At 36.4% G+C, this 16,364-nt stretch overlaps 2 protein-coding genes across 3 annotated transcripts in view; one reads left to right on the forward strand and one right to left on the reverse strand.

The window, feature by feature from the left end:
- Nucleotides 1-375: 375 nt before the first annotated feature.
- On the reverse strand, nt 376-14,163 carry LOC116166513 (abl interactor 2). Of its 2 annotated transcripts, none has more exons than XM_031481486.1 (6): nt 14,057-14,163; nt 1,679-2,155; nt 1,410-1,634; nt 1,076-1,363; nt 727-1,023; nt 376-682 (listed from the first exon to the last, which is right to left on the reverse strand). In XM_031481486.1, the coding sequence occupies exons 2-6, from the start codon at nt 2,109-2,111 to the stop codon at nt 519-521; spliced, it is 1,407 nt and encodes a 468-aa protein (XP_031337346.1). In that variant the 5' UTR covers nt 2,112-2,155; nt 14,057-14,163; the 3' UTR covers nt 376-518. The 2 variants fall into 2 exon arrangements, with proteins under 2 accessions (XP_031337346.1, XP_031337345.1); XM_031481485.1 differs by lacking the exon at nt 14,057-14,163 and adding an exon at nt 2,219-2,413.
- Nucleotides 7,142-16,364, forward strand: part of LOC116167113 (disintegrin and metalloproteinase domain-containing protein 10-like) — an 83,769-nt gene continuing 74,546 nt past the window's right edge. Inside the window, exon 1 of the mRNA XM_031482354.1 lies at nt 7,142-7,419. Within this exon, the coding sequence (XP_031338214.1) occupies nt 7,335-7,419 (85 nt within the window). The 5' untranslated portion in view covers nt 7,142-7,334. The remainder of the gene's footprint in view (nt 7,420-16,364) is intronic.

Genomic DNA, 16,364 nt, shown 5'->3' on the forward strand with positions numbered 1-16,364 from the left:
TCACAGACAACATATACTATGTTGTCTGTGATATTGTGTACAGGGTATCAGAATTAGCCATTTATTTAAATAATTATTGCTATTTAAATAAAATGATTGTCATACAACAACCACACCGGCGTATTTTGACGGGCGGGGTTGGGGATCAAAGTATTGAAAACAAAGGACTAGGATTGCTCAGTTGTGGGGTCCAGTGTTAATTTTTCATTTTTCAGTTTGATTCTAAAACACGCTTTATTAGTTGTTCTAGCTGGTACAATACAAGTTTTACGTATTTTAAGCGTTTTTTCAGTACTTCGACCAGATCTGCCGCTTTACTTGATAGTCTACTGTCCTCGCTACTGTCTATGCATGCATTAAATTAATGCAAAACAATAGTCTATAAAAGTTTATTGATAAATGTAATGAATTGCATAGCAAATACATATGGAATACGAAATGAGTACATCATATTTCTACAAAAATTTTATACAAATGCATCCTTATAAAACCCACTGCTTAAAAATTATAATAATCCATTACACACACGGCTCAACATAATTCCCGGGGAATAATCCAGTTATACCATCCATAACACCTTCCCACCAACCATCATCGTTCTTTTTTAAAACATAAATAACCGAACTCTCTTGAAAGCTCAGTTCATCATCCTTATCCGCGTAGTAATCATAAATTGCGACAACTAGAATTCAAGGTTTAGGCTTTGCATGGAAGAAGAAGACAAACCTTTCTCGATGTAATTCTTGGGAACCCACCCCGGCAAATCCTCCTCATCCGGCACGATCGGCATAACACCAGACGCGCGAGGTCGTCCGAATGCTTCGTGCTCGTCTTCCGGTGGGGGTGGAGGCGGTAAGGGAGGCGACTGCGCACCGCTGCTTCGGGATAAACGTTGATGGTGGGAGAGCGTGTTCATGCCAACACCTCCCTGTGGAAGTGGTGCGTGATGAGGCAAAGTGATAGACTGTCGCATGTCTAAATCTGGCAATGTCATTTCTTGAGTCACAAGTGGAGATGGTGGAGCTAAAATTGCACTTTACAGTCGGCTTAATTTGGCAAATGGTGAGTAATTTACGTGGCATAGACATGTGATGATCCGAAACGTAAGAAACAACCGTTGGAGGTGGAGGCGGGGGTGGTGTTTGTGGGTGCTGTTGTAGCGCTTGCTGGGAGTTTAAGGGGTGTACCATACCTACTTGAGGAGGCGACATTGGCTGGTGTTGATTAGGGGCCATTGGCAAAGTGCTGTAGCCTGGACCCCGCTCACTCGACCTTCGAGGGTGCCCAATGGGGTAATTGGGAGCATAATGGCTCGGAACTTGTGGTGGGGCAACGGCTGGAGGTGTGCGATACTCCCTGGAACCTTAATAAAAACATAAAAGCCGACCTCAACTCGCATTAACATCCACCTTTACTTAGTGTTCCCCCCGAAACAGACACCTTGCTGTTTGTACGTGAAACCTGAGGAGGGGTGGGTGGTTTGGTGGTAGGCGGCGGGCCTACTGAATTACCCACAATGTTTTGCATTGCGGCAATACCGATCATCGACTGAATGCTACCTTGACTAGAACCTCGCTGTTTTAGTTGGCGAGGCGTTCCAGTGTTACGCGTTCCGTGACCAATATCATCTAAAACTAATTGGGATATTAGCAACCAACTCCCACAACTACCTACCTACCTGTAAAATCAATTGGTTTGCGCACATACTTGATTGGCTTTTCTGGATTGGCTGGTGCAATTATTTTGTACTGACGAGTAGTAGACTTATTAGCAGTAAGCACACCGATTTCACGCCTCGCCACCTTCTCCTTGTGAATCATAACAGTTTGCGAGATGTGATTCATTTGGCTCTCCATCTCGGCTAACTGTGCAGACTGTAGCTCTAAAAGCTGAAGGAAATTGTACGCCAACGTGTTGATCTGATATGCCACACTGGCAAGAGACTGGGTGGTGTAATTTTTCGTCTCTTCAAGAGCGACACGCTTATTTTCCGACTGAAAGTAATTGGCTTCACAATATTCCGCAACCCTTTCCAAGTTTCCATGATTATCGGTTAGGTTGCTACGCCCTTCTGGTATTTCGGAACATAAAAGTGCAGCTAATTCCGCCATCGTATCACAATCACTAACAACGCCCGATTCTCGACTAGGACTTCCTAATAAATGAGATAAACGATAATTCATAATCAAATTAAGAAATGAAATTTGTAGAGACTAACCGTGGGCGTAATATCCTATATTCATTACAGATTTCTTTGTTGAAACTTAAACATTTCCCTTATTTACACTTTGTTTTAATTAATGGAACTAGGTAATTATAGCATTAAAATTAAAATCTTAATTAATCCTAGACTACCTTTTTAATGACTTATGACTACCAAATGACAAATGTCAACAAAATCGGATGGATTAGTAGTCCCAAAGCCTAGTGCGCATGCGATAGTATACGATACATTTGAACTACTTATCAAAAAGTCTCGGTTACCATTTCTTAAACAATTATCATTTCTTAAACAATTATCATTTCTTAAACGTCATGTTGCGGTTTTATTACCAAATCTGTTCAGTGGCCTTTAAAATGATCTAAAGCACTCTATTTTGACCAAATCGCTTACAACATTGTACATTACTTTAATAAGTTTTGTTTTGGTTGTGTCTTGCTAAACTTGGGGGGCCAAAATTATCCAATGAGAATCTGTAATACTTTCATATGAGGACCATAAAATTCGATTGCAAAGAACTCTTTTGTTAGTATTTCACTAATCCCATTGAATTTTCATTTTCAAATTTCTATAACTCCGCAAATAACGGTCGTTATATAAATGGTTTGGGCTTAAGTATTTTATAGGGAGAGAAAGTCCTGTTTATTACTAATACTACTTCGGACTGTCGGGACTACCTGCAGTTTTATTTTTTCTTTTTTGGTGAAAGCTATCTACATTTGTATGCCCTTGTATCTCCGCTAGATTCCAGAGCCAAACAATAATAAAGCTTACTGGGAATAATGTACGATGGTCCCAAATCGCTGTTCAGAACACATGATTCTGTATTAACAATTCAAAATTTCGCTTACAAAAAGAACCATCTAATTGACACTATTTCATCCATCGTGGAACGGTGGGACAGATGCGCTTTTGCGGCGACTTTCTCTGTCCATTTCTCCGTTCTACACTACTTATTACTACTGCTTTCAATTACCTCGTTTATGCTTACGCTTTAGCATCCTAGGCCGAGAAAATTCTAAGAAGCGCCTTTAAGAGCAAGTGAGAGTATTTGAAAAGTTTCTACTCTTCAAGAACCTATACGAACTGATGATTGACGTTGACAACATGTGCGTTTATGTGCTTTATAGTCTTCTAGAGCCTCCAATAGCATGTAGAATCTTTAAGTATATTCAAGAATCTTCAAATAATTTTTTAAAGAACTTTCCGCAGCCTTTTAGTGTTGTTTAGCGCCTTTGAAACTCTTAATAGTTACTAATAATATTTTATGAGCTATGAGAACTGCAAAGATCTTAAAAAGTCACCACCACACCAAAGGTCCATTGTGCCTACCCCTTTCTTTCGCAACTAGGCTCACAGCCCGTTCTTCTCAATGAAGGATGGGACCCTGTTTAGCCCACTAAGTTGCCCTTCCGGTTTCAGGCAACTGTCGCCAAAAATCGTCACAGTAAAAGACCACATGCTCATCTGCCTTGCCAATAGAACCTGCATTTGGACTCTCCTACAAGCCCGATGTTGTGCAGGTAATAGTTGACCATCCAGTGCCTCCTAATCTGGCCTGTATTCAGTTTTAGAAACTTAAAAGGACCAGATTTAACAAGGGGCCCTACTAAGAAGGCAGTCCGGAGCACATCCCTTTTGGCGAGGAGGGGATCATTATCCTTTGTCGCGGCCACACTTTGATTTGACTTGCGAACAGAAACTGCAACATATTTTTGCAATTTAAGCACGTGATGCGGATGCTGACTTTCCAGTCAACAATAAACATTTTCTATCCATGTAATAAAAATGTCCGTTTTACTTTTTCTCATACTAGATCATTTGGAGTAATTTTGTTGCTTCACTCCCCATCCAACAGTTTTGCTTTCACTAATGATAAAGCTTTCTATAAGTAAATACAGATGAATTAACTTGTTAAATTGTATAAAATGAAGGAAATTGTGCTTTCTTTCAATTTTATTACTAGTAAGTTTATTGCTTGGCTGGTTATGTCTTTCAATCAAAAAGTTAACGTGCATTCAATTTATTGTATCAATGACGGCTTACATTTTTGTTTCTGTTTACTGTATTTTCCAACGCCCTTCCAAACGTAAGTTTTTCTTCTGCAATTGCTGAAGATATTGTTGTGTTACAATCTAAATATTTAAATATTTGTCTATTTAACCTATGATCTTCATAAACAATCAAGTACTTTCTTATCTCTCTCATACTACAATGTAAATATTCAAAAATACATGAGTAGTCGAATATTATATTATATTCACAGTTTTCTTCGATAACAATTTTCCAGGATACAATTAAGTATGACCGTATTTTAATATTGCAAGTAAGTCTTTTGTCAACAAACATTCAGCAGTTTTAGTTTTAGTATTTTCTTTTTCACACTTTAGTGCACTTTTTTTCTGAAATTTCGTGCATTACCTTTACCTTTGCTTTCATAAGCTCGATCCATCTATTATAAGTGATCAGAGGCGGGACATTATTTTTCGTATCTTTGCGTAGCCAGGGGGATTTTCAACCTCGTCAAGTAGTAACATAGATTGTATACCGGGGTTTTTGATTTTTTTAAATTTCAGCAAAAACTTCTTTAAACGTTTGAAGTGAATCCGTTAAAAAATGAAGTTAAGTCCAATAACCTTTTACCTGACCCCGCATCCTATAAAAACTGAGTGTACTTAACTAAAGTTGGCACCCGCGTTCTTAGGCGAAAGTTCAACACCTAAAAAGCTTTTGAAAATGCTTATTTATTAATTTATTAAATCAATTATTTTACCAAATTATGCAAATGTACATTCCAAGCAAAACAAATTTCTACTGCGGGGAGTATCATGGCAAATCATTCTTATTTCGTTCGCCCTGGTCTGTAGATTTATTCGCCCGCTCTTAATAATCAATCTGGATATGTCCCTGATCGACTGCCTTTAGAATATCAACAACAGCCACACAGAAGGTCTTTCCTTTTTCCAAATATCTTTCGCGGATCGTTTTCACCATTCCTATTGCATCTTTCGTGTTCATTTTTGTTCTAAAACCAAACTGTTCTTGTCCTATATTTTCCTCCATTACTTTGTTAAGCCTTCTATTCAATATTTTCAATAAGATCTTTGCTGTGTGTGTCACTATAGGTCGATTGTTCTATACTTATAGCATTCTGTGTACCTTGCTACCATTTCTGAACATGGCCATAGTCTACTTTCGCAGGGAGGTAATTTCTTTGATTCCTTTCTCGTGTAAGTTTTCTGCACAATCTTTTTACTTCGTCTGTCTTTAAATGTTTAGCTTTCCTAACTTTCCTCCATTTTATGTTTATCATTTCTGTTGTTATCCAAGGTTCTATTCTAGACCCCTTGCTGAAACCAATGCACTCTTTGCCAATTTTTATTACTTCCTTTATCCTCGCCACACTTTCTACCGTCCATGGTGTTCTGTCTTACGCTTGTATTTCTCTTTCCATTACATTCTTGCCCTAATCTTCCAACTGTAGATACTAGATAATCGTCTAAATCTGCAACTAAGAGAATGTGGTTGCTAAATATCAGCTCCTTGTAGCCCACAAACTTTTTTGACTCCGTTCTGCTTTCTATCAATATATATAACTTATCTGTTTCCTAAATAGGTCTTTCCTGGTGCTTTCCTTCTTTTATGGTTCTCACACCATGTGTTCGTAACAATCACATTATTTTCTTTGTATTTTTCACCCACTCCCGTAATCTCCTCCTTTCCCACACTGGCAATCCAATCACTCCAGATTCCAATCTCCCATCACAATCTTTCAGCAGCCATGGCCTTCCTTATTCCTCTAATTCTTTCGCGACACATTCAAATCACACTTTGCACTCGAACGAAATCTGAAATTCCTATACTCCAGTTTTTGGAAGCGATGTTCACATATTCCTTTGGCAACCACTTAAATAATATATAGTGAGTGGCGGAGCAATTAATTCTGTTGAATTACCGGTGATTACATTTTCTTCCAGGTATTTTATTCACAAATGTTGTACGGGGAAGTTACGTACATTCTTCCATAATTCTCCGAACAGAATAGGTAGGTACAGCAATCTTTCCTTATTTATAAGGAAACTCTTACAAGCTCCTTCTAGCACCCAGTTCACTAATTTTGCTTTAGTTTCCGAACACAGTCAGGCCCGTTTCATCTACAATCATCTGCCGTTTTCCATTGCGACCTATTCCTTCCGGACGTTTGTGGGACATTAAAACGTTTGCAAGCATCCAAAAACATTCCTTCTTCTCTTTTTGCCTTCAGTCCTTTCTGCATCAAAGCTCTTAGTGAAATAATTTACGTGCAGTCATGAGTCCTCGAAAAAAATTCTTTTCTGCCTATCTCTATCACTTTCCAATATGAGGCCTCTACTATGTGAATATTGATACTGTATAATACGTTACTGCCTTATTGGTTGTTTCAAACTTAATCTTAAGATATTTGAACATCAATCGTTACATGGCGCTGCATCTGATACAATGAGTATATTTGCCCTCCATATATTTGAAGATATATTGTACCTGCGTATAAAATATCTTTCATATTGAAAGCTTACGTACATACATCTATAATAAACAATGTTAAATTGTTAACAAACAAATGATAGGCAGTATAATGAATACCTATAATATATTAATATTGTTACTAACTTGTAAAAGAAACGTATGTGCTATTTAGAACTAATATAATTTCTAGAGATCAGAGGCCCAATAAAATTTAACATTTTCAGCAGACCTTCGGAGCACAATATTTAGTTGCAATGGGGGTGGTGCCCTCTCTAGACGTATTTCGAAGCGAAAAACAGGGATTGTCATAGTTCCTTCTTCCTGTTATTCGACCCATTATCCTTTAAAGCCAATCGCTTCGTAGCACCTCGCGAATATCCGCTACACCCGCGTGTTCGTGCCAAACAAGGTGCAACAAGAAGAATATACACAGTCGTATTCGACGTCTTGCGTCGTATACGTTACGTACGCAAACGTAGTATGTTCGTTAAACTTACTTTTATTGTTATAATTGTCGAAACCGCGCAAACCTGTGTTTAAAATGAGTTGATTCATACAATCAGATTATGTTTTTATTGACAATTACTAGTTTGTGTTTAAGTTTACGATGTTTAGGACGTGTGTTGTGCTGGTTATCGTCTTCGTGATACATCTTAGTGCATCACCTTTAGATCCTCTCCATTACACAAAAGGTAATTCGTCTTACGTTACGTAAATTTAAATATTACACTGCGATTATAAAAACAGAAAAAGGTGAAAGGTGTGATTAATTATTTAAACGTGTGCGACAGAAAGCAGAACTTGTTTTCCCTCTGTGAGGTCACAACGGTTGAGGCATTCCGAAAAAAAAACGTCATTCTTCTCCCCCTTTTACTAATAGGCGCACGTGTGTAGGCGGAACCAGGTACCATACAATGGGATTCTTCCAGATCTTTGAAGTAATCCTTGAATTAACATTTACGTTTACCTCGCTCATGAGCGTTTCCTAATGTCTGTGGTAAACGTCTTGAAACAAGAAAAATATTAAATTTTATCCAGGTATTGTTAGTCACCGATTGGTAAAAAGGGACCTTTTAAGTTTATAACTGTAATTTGTTTATGATTGCAACACTTTAACGCTTACTGGTGTCGGATTCAGGTTAGGTGTTCGTCAAGGTTATTTATTTCAAATGATTGTTGTCATCATCATTAAGAAACGAAATTTTCGTTTAGCTTCGACCTTCTTATCTAATTGGCTTATATACCGGATCACATAATATTGTCATTACTCTGTCGAATTTCTTCTTTACGTTTAGGTAATGTATCGGAAAGCAATCATCTTTAAATTTCCACATTTCTTGTACTGTATATCAATTCATATTTAATCTGGTTCATTTTTTTTCAACCTCAAAAAGTTGCTTATTTAGCTTTGATATTGTATTCTTCAAAACATTGCTCCATACTACGATGCTGAAATCATTTTAAAATGGAACTGGATGCAGGCAATCTACAGCTTAACCAAAAGCACCCTTCGTGCGAAAGGGTCATCAAACTTTGAAACCAATGGAAGATGTCTGAACTGGCACTCAAGGGATTGTTCAGGTACATGAATGTCACATTGCAAGGCCACACAGCGTATTAAATAACTTCATACATCTCAGAATAGGAAAGAGCACAAAGAGTTAATAGACATGTTAGCTGATTATCATCTGTGCAACAAGTTTTGAAAATTGTACATCGGCAGTTCTGACCCGTGTCCCTTTACAGAGCATTTGGAAGAAGAAAGATTTAATGTTTTCATTATATCTTGTTTTGTCAAGAGCGTTCATAGACAAAGCACAGTAAATTTTGGCCTATACATAATACGAAAAATGTACAGACAGGAGACTTCTAATAAATCTTGGACTGTAGAATCTAAAAAATGTATAGTCATCAAGGTTGAGTATGTACTTGACAGAACTTCAGATCGATAAAAGACGAAACATCGATCATAAAGACAGACAGCAGTACAATTCCGGCATACCTTGCTCATATGGATATTGGACAACAGGATTTTTAGAACATCAAGGAAATCTCGTTTGGGAAGTACTTAAAGGTTGAGATTGAGAAACATCCATTGAACATGAATAAGGAAAGGAAGGCGATTTTGATTTAGCCTCCTATTTAGCAGAACATGTATCGCTGTGATCCATAAGCTGAGGCCCTGGGAAAGAGTGAAAGTTCAAGATCACAGACCTCCTATGATCCTTTTCATTGACGTCAATCGATAGGAGCCTCACAATCCTATAAAACGTTGTTTTGGATCACAAAGCTATAATAGGCGTGGTAACCCGAAAGATGTTGGGGTGAAGCACCTATGACGACGTGGTATAAGCTGAACATTAGATGGGTATTTTGACAGTTCGAGGAACAGCGCCGAGGGCCTCAAAGTTTTTATTAAACGGAATTGAAAACTGAATACGTCATCTGACAAAAAGCGCTCGAAAATCCATTCGAAAGATTGAAGAAAGGTTTGCCAATTCCTGAGAAGATACCTCGGAAGATACTATGAAACATTAGTAGGTACTTAAGACTTGTATAGTACCCAAGCTATAGAAACCATAACTAAGAACATTCTCTAGCTAGACTACAAGGTTTGCAGATTTAACCTCGGATTTAATTAAATGGTTACCCAGAAGATCTTTAGGAAAATACCTCGGAAAATACTTCACATACAAATATTTCCAAGAAAGATTACTAAGGTTCCTGAGACTCAAATAATATTTTTCAAACACTAACCAAAGAGCAGCAAATTTCAACGTCAGTTTGCAATAATGAAAATTATAATACGAATAAATGAAAACTAAGTATCACCGACTATCACTGTCGGCGAAGACATTCATTTTCCACAAAAACCAGAGAGGTCTTTTCAAATTTGAAATTCGAAGAGCAATTATTGGACTGAATCAGAGCCTATTGTAACTACTAAACTCTGACTGAATGATTCAGAAAATGGTGGAATCGAGGGTGGAATTCTTCATGAAGAATTTAATTTACATCGACTTTTTGTTGAAGCGTAAACTGAAACTTGACATATGCGCATTCTTTAGAGTTTAGTCGATGTCCTCGAAGATTGTTTTACTAACAATTTTCTTGATACGCATCGCAATCGCCGGATTGTGGTCGCAATCGCAGCAATCGTAGGGAAATCATGGGGATTGTCGCAATACTGTCACAAAATTTGAGAAGATGTTACCCCCTCGGTTATTTCCTTCCCCAGTTATTACTGATTCTGTGCGGGGAAAATGCTCTTTCATCGGTCATTGATACTAGTTTTAAGTATTTCTGCAACTCAGTTGGAAAACATAATGTTTGCAAAGATCCTTGGCATCAGACATCTTACAATTGTTACTACAAATCTTGCAAATCTGCCTCGAAATCTGCTTAGAAATCTTTGAACTAAACTTCCTCTTTACTTCCTAGAAACCACTAAATTCGACCGAGAAATTTAGACGTTTTCCGAAATATTAATCCTTTTTTTAAACATTCGTCCTAGAAATCTCAGCCAGTTTGAAAAATCTTCGGAAAAATCTTTATCAAAAGATCTTCTTAGTCTTCTTACCAATTTTCATAGAAAATTCTCTCGAAAATCTACATAAGATTGCTACTTGGAGATCGAGTCCGAAATCGCTTCAAAGTTCTCTTTTAGATTTTCTTTCGAGTTAAATTCTCGGTTAAATTTTACCTACTGGCGATTTTCTTACAAACCTCATTACAAACGTTCTTTGGATCCAGATAACCTGCAATCCTTTTGGACATATTCTTAAAAATATATCCGCAAAACTCATCGAGAAACTCGGAGAAACTTTTCAGAGAGTCAACTTTGAAATCTGAATAGGTTTGTTTATGACTCGGTTTATGAATTTCTTCTAACCATGATATTCCTAATAATTTCACTTTAATTCCTCTTCAAAGTCTTGATATATAATTTCACGTTATAAAAAAGCGACATCGCAATGTAAATGTTTCCTAGGAATAATTTCTACAAATTTTCTTAAACAGTTTACCTTTTACTGTATCTCGAGCTGTATCTACTACTTATCAAGGAGGATAGTCTTTGCTACGATTGTCGGATTTTAGAGGATTGCATTGTGATTGCATGTGATTATGAATGATTGCAGACGATTGTAAATGATTGCAGGTGATTGTGGGTGACTGACGAAGATTTCTGGTAGCTGCTCAAGTTGCTATACACTCAAATCATACATACCGAAAGACAAACTAAGTGGCATGTGCTCTTTTTGGGCCATTGTTAAAAAATGGCACAATCAAAATTTGAAAACATTCACTCGCTTACAGAGATACAAGGGAAAATCAAAAATTGTCAATATCAGAATGAAAAGAGACACTAAAAAATGTTTATTACAAAATTACTTGCTGGGTAATCCGTCGTTTTCAAAATAGGTTACATATACGATGTCCGCAAAAAAGTTACTGGACTTAACCTCATTTTTTAAATAGAACACCCTGTATGTTTTAATCTAAAAAGATAGCGTATTAACATTTTCTTTTTTAATATATAACGCAATCGCAATAGATAAGGAAAACAAAAAATTCAAAATTATTAAAAAAGAATTAAAACATTTTTAAGGAAGGTTCAAATATTAAAAAACAAGAAAAAATTAAACATTTTGAAATTTTTTGAAAAATCTAATATTGCACTTTTTAAATTTCTTTAGTGTTATATTTCTAGAAAGTGAATTCCAGAGCATTCCACTAAAAAAAATGACGTTAGGTCTGGGGTTAGGTTCTATAACTTTTTTACCTGATCCCGTACACTTATTTTAAAACGGCACATTCAGTCTTATAAAGAAACTTGTAAGAAAAATCTTTCTATGTCTCCTTTAATAAATAATGGTTCATGCTGAGATTTACAATTTTTTGAATTTCCTACGTCCATTTTTAAATTGAAATATTTTAAACAAAAACTAACATATTAAGAATCTCTTTTCCAAAATATAACACTACAAAAATTCCATATTGATTTCAATAGATTCAAAAGATTTAAAAAACCGAAAGATTCAACCATTTTTTGAAATTTTGTTGTATTTATCAAATCGTTTGACCTTTTTTTAATCTTTTTTGAGCCCTTTTTGAATCATGCTTAGTGTATTATATTTTTTAAAAGTTAAAATGCTATATTTGTAGATTATCAAGCGGCAGAGGAAAGCGATGTAAGCTTTATAAGGAAGTTGATGGTGTCCGCCTGTCCGTCCGTGAACACCATAACTGCCAAACACCAAACTTTGCACAGTTAACATACCTATATATACCACATGTAACAAGGCAATTGAAAATGAGTCAAATCCAATGATACGTAGGGTTACTCCGAGGTGCTGTGCCGCTTTTTTAGATCCGCTTTAGGGCTTTATTAAGTAGTACAGGGCTTTCCATTTAAGAAAATAAAGTTTGGTGCAATAACTTTTTTGCCTAACCCCGCGTAGCGGTGAGGGACGATTGCCAATGTGATTGTCAGATTGTCACAACGATTGCGGGATTGCTTTAGGCGATTGTGAGATTGCAAACGCGATTGTGGGACTGTGAGGGAGATTTCCACAGCAATCAGAGGGATTGCAAGCGATTGCAGACAATTTGTGACAGTATTGCGGGAAGATGTTACCCCCTCGGAAATAACTAATCCAAAAAATCTTTTGTCGTTCTGGTCTCTGGGCTGTGCTACACCGTATAAGAAACCACAACGAAAAAGCCGAGGAAAAAGCTTAAACTGGGGGCTAGTAGTGGCACAGACTGACAAAGTGCGGATAATAACGTTCATTTTCCTAAAAATTACAAAAAAAGTTTTCGTGGATTTTCGTAGACGAATTCGAACGAGGATTTCGAACGAGATTTGGAATGTGCTTTTTTAGTAACAGTCACCTCGACAGTCAGTCTTAGCTAGAAGATGTCGACTTTTGTTCAGTTTTTGTGCCATTAAAGCTCGCATTAAAGTTTAGGATAGTTTTGAACGAGGTTTTGAAGCTTCGGGTTGAGGTTCGAACTTCGAGGGAAAATTGCGGTTTCGAACGAGGTTTTATACGAAAATTCTTAAATAGGTAGAATATTTTTAAAACTACTAAAGAGGATTTTAAGAAGATTCCGAGGAAGATTCTAGGAAGGTTTCGAAAAATGTACCTAAGGATTTATCTCTCCAAAAAGATTTCTAGAATATTTTGCGAAGACCGTTTCACTCTCGGTTTCACTTTTCGAAAAGGCATCAATCTACATGTGTATAAAGTTATTGAATCACTTACCCGAGAACTTACAAAAATGTGAAACCCGAGGTGAAACCGAGGGTGAAACCCTTTCGCGATTCAAAATCAAAGCCAAAGACTATTTTGTTAATCGTCCTTTCTATTATTAAACATTTCCCTTAACTTCCCCATCATTTCTAGCAGTACCTTACAATTCCCCAAATTTACACAAAATTTCTCCGAATTAACGTGAAATGAGTGACGTTACTTCCTTATAGGAACCTTTTATTTCCTTAAAATTTCCTAACATTGACGTAGAATTTCCTCATTCCTTTGAAATTTCCCCTTATTTGCCCAAAATTTCATAATATTTACCCAGAATTTCCTCTAATTTCGTCCATTTCCCAGCTATTTTCTCAAAATTTCCTATGTGAGGAAGAATTTTCCTCGTGATTAACCCCTCGGGATTGATCACGACATATTGTAGAGGTCAAAAATTTCCTTCATTGCCTAAAAATTGCCACCATTTCGTTTAATTTCCGCAACATTTCTAGCATTGCTTTAAATATCACCAAATGAACACAAAATTTGTCCGCATTAAATTGAAATGAGTAACGTGACTTCCCTATAGAAAACTTTAATTTCCTTATACTGTCCTCGGAATTTCCTCTTGTTTCCTTAACATTTCCTAATATTCCTCTCATTGCTTTGAAATTTCCTCAAAATTTCTTAATAGGCATTTATTAATATTTATTTCTTTAAATTTCCTACCTATTTCCTCGACATTTCCTATATGAGGAACAATAACTCAAACCTCGACTCAATCGAAGCATTTTCATTTTAAAAAAATGTATGCTGATAACGAGGCTGATAAGTGGTCTAGGGGCAAATATTTATCGTACACAGACAGACAGATACACGAAAGCAAATCGAAGTATTCCCCTCTTCAACGGGTCCTTCTAAAAGCTTACATGCATTTGCATTTATCGTTTAAAGTCCAAACATACAACGCGTGGTTTTTCACTTTCCATGAATAATGGAACAATTTGCATTATCAATGTTAAACCAGGATACACTCGCGTTTCACATATACTCAAAATGAAACAAAGTGCGTGCTTACCTTTACGTAACAAACGCTCCCAAATAATGAGGATTAAGTTTAACACGTATTAGAAAATTAATATCACCTCGTCGAGATACGAACGTCTACGCATACCATTTTAAAATGTCTTCTTTTATGCGAGCTTTATTTCTGTTTCTTGATAACCACCACCTGCATGGTTTTAGATTGCAATAATTCGAAATGAAATTCACAATGACATCTAGAGAAAAGTCTTCACAAATGCGATAGGTTTCACCAGCAGAACACTGCAGCCGATGCTCTTAAAACATCACGAGAGAGAAATACCTTAATTTTTGTGGTACAGTTATGATAACTCTTCGAGTAATACTTGAATACGAGGTCTAATAAGTGTATAATAAAATTTTGCTCGCTTTTGATCTCCCTTTTCCATCCATAATAAAAATATAACGAGCTTTTTATTGAAGAATATTTCCGAAAGTCGGTGCACCTTTATTTTTTCAGTGGCGCATTTCATTACATACTTTTGTTTTAGTATTGAAAAATCAACCCTCCTAAGTCATTCCACTAATGTTTACAGCAAGTTAAAAGGTCAGGTTCACCCTTTTTGTAATCGTATTTTCATTCATAATAATGCGTTAAAACGTATCGAAAGATAATCCGTCATTACGTTATGAATGAAATTTCAGAAATGTGGATTTTATTAAAATTATATAGGTAGCTACGAGGGTAGCTATATGCCTATATCAATGTAAAATTGTAAAACATTGAAAAAAGCACCCATCATTTCATTTTAACATTTGATGGTAACTAGAGAATATCATTACGTGTTTACTTTTAACGGTGATGATCCCGGAGAAAAAATATCCAAGAAAGCTCCCGAAAAGTTTCGTTTCATAGACTTTTACCAAAACAATACCGTTGCGTGTCTATTTTTGGTGGTTGATGGGACGATGGAAATAGCGAAAGTGGGAAGTGCTTGTAGAGTAAGTCGTAAATTCGCATTTTCCGAAAAGAATGGGACGAACTCGAGGAATAACTATTATTGCACGAGTATATCAGGGGTGGTTCAATGGAATTAAGGTGAAAACTGTACTTTTTTTAAATGGCAGCCTTCTGTTTTATTCACACCAATAAATAATAGATTATACACTGAAATAAAAGCACAGAATTCTGTATTCCTTTTTTTAGGACTAGTTGAATAAAAACAGTACTTTATGTGGTTTGGAGGAGAGGGAATCTGCAAGTCTTGCTAACATAAACCTACTAGAACAGAGATTGGTTAGAACTGGAGAATTCAAATACTTCGGCCCCTACGTTATTGACAAGGGAGAACTGTACGGGGAAATTAACCCAGCAGGGTCTATGAATTTTAACAAGATGGCCAGGGTACTGTGATACAGACTGATAACAATGGTCGTACCTTGGGTCGTACAAATTTTCGCTTCATTCCACATTTCATGAAAGCCAATCAATATATTATACAGTGTGGCCCTCGATTCTTAGTTCGTCTCTTGTAAAGAAACAATTTTCGAATCGAATTTTGAATTTCTGGTGATTAGTGATTGAATGTATTGGGAAAAACATTGAATATACTGGAAAAAATTGAATATATTGCGAAAAACTTATAAATATTGCGAAAAAAATTAATATATTGGAAAAGAACATATTATTGTCACAAACTCAACACTTATGTCGGATATTGCAGAGTGAGTTACGAGTTTAATGTGCAGTGGCGTTTGTGGAAAATTGAAATAAATAACGTAGATTTATTTGAGGCCCCAAATAAAATTGTCTCAGAACGACCGGAAAAAAACTTTTTCTTATAGAATGTGGCCTGTAGAATCCATAATTTAAAACAGTTTGAAGATTGGGCTACTAGTTCAAAAGTTACAGCCCTTTGAATTTTCTTTCGAAATTGTTTTCTAGCCTGATTTAGATGACAATGTAATTAAATCATAAATGAGAGGAGTCTAATGTCCGTTATTTAATGATATTGTTCTATCGATATTTATCGATCGAGACCATGTTTATTTATTGTATAAGTACTTACATCGTTACAGGGAATTAAATTAAGGATCATTACTTAGATGCCTTTTTTATGTTTATTCTAAGGAATCTGAGAGATTTGCAGGTATGAAGCTTTTCTCTAAACCTTGACCTAAACATTGTAACGAAGCAAACATTTTACTCAAAACAAGGAGGCCGGGACATTTCGCCGAATGCCCACAACGCCGACACGATTTTTTGAAGGTCCATATCGCCGACTAGGGACACTACGCCGACGGACACTACGCCGACCGTGCCCACATCGCCGACAAGTGAACAAGGGACACTAAGCCGAACG

This window comes from Photinus pyralis, unplaced genomic scaffold, assembly GCF_008802855.1.
Source record: "Photinus pyralis isolate 1611_PpyrPB1 unplaced genomic scaffold, Ppyr1.3 Ppyr1.4_LG3b, whole genome shotgun sequence".
NCBI lineage: Eukaryota > Metazoa > Arthropoda > Insecta > Coleoptera > Lampyridae > Photinus > Photinus pyralis.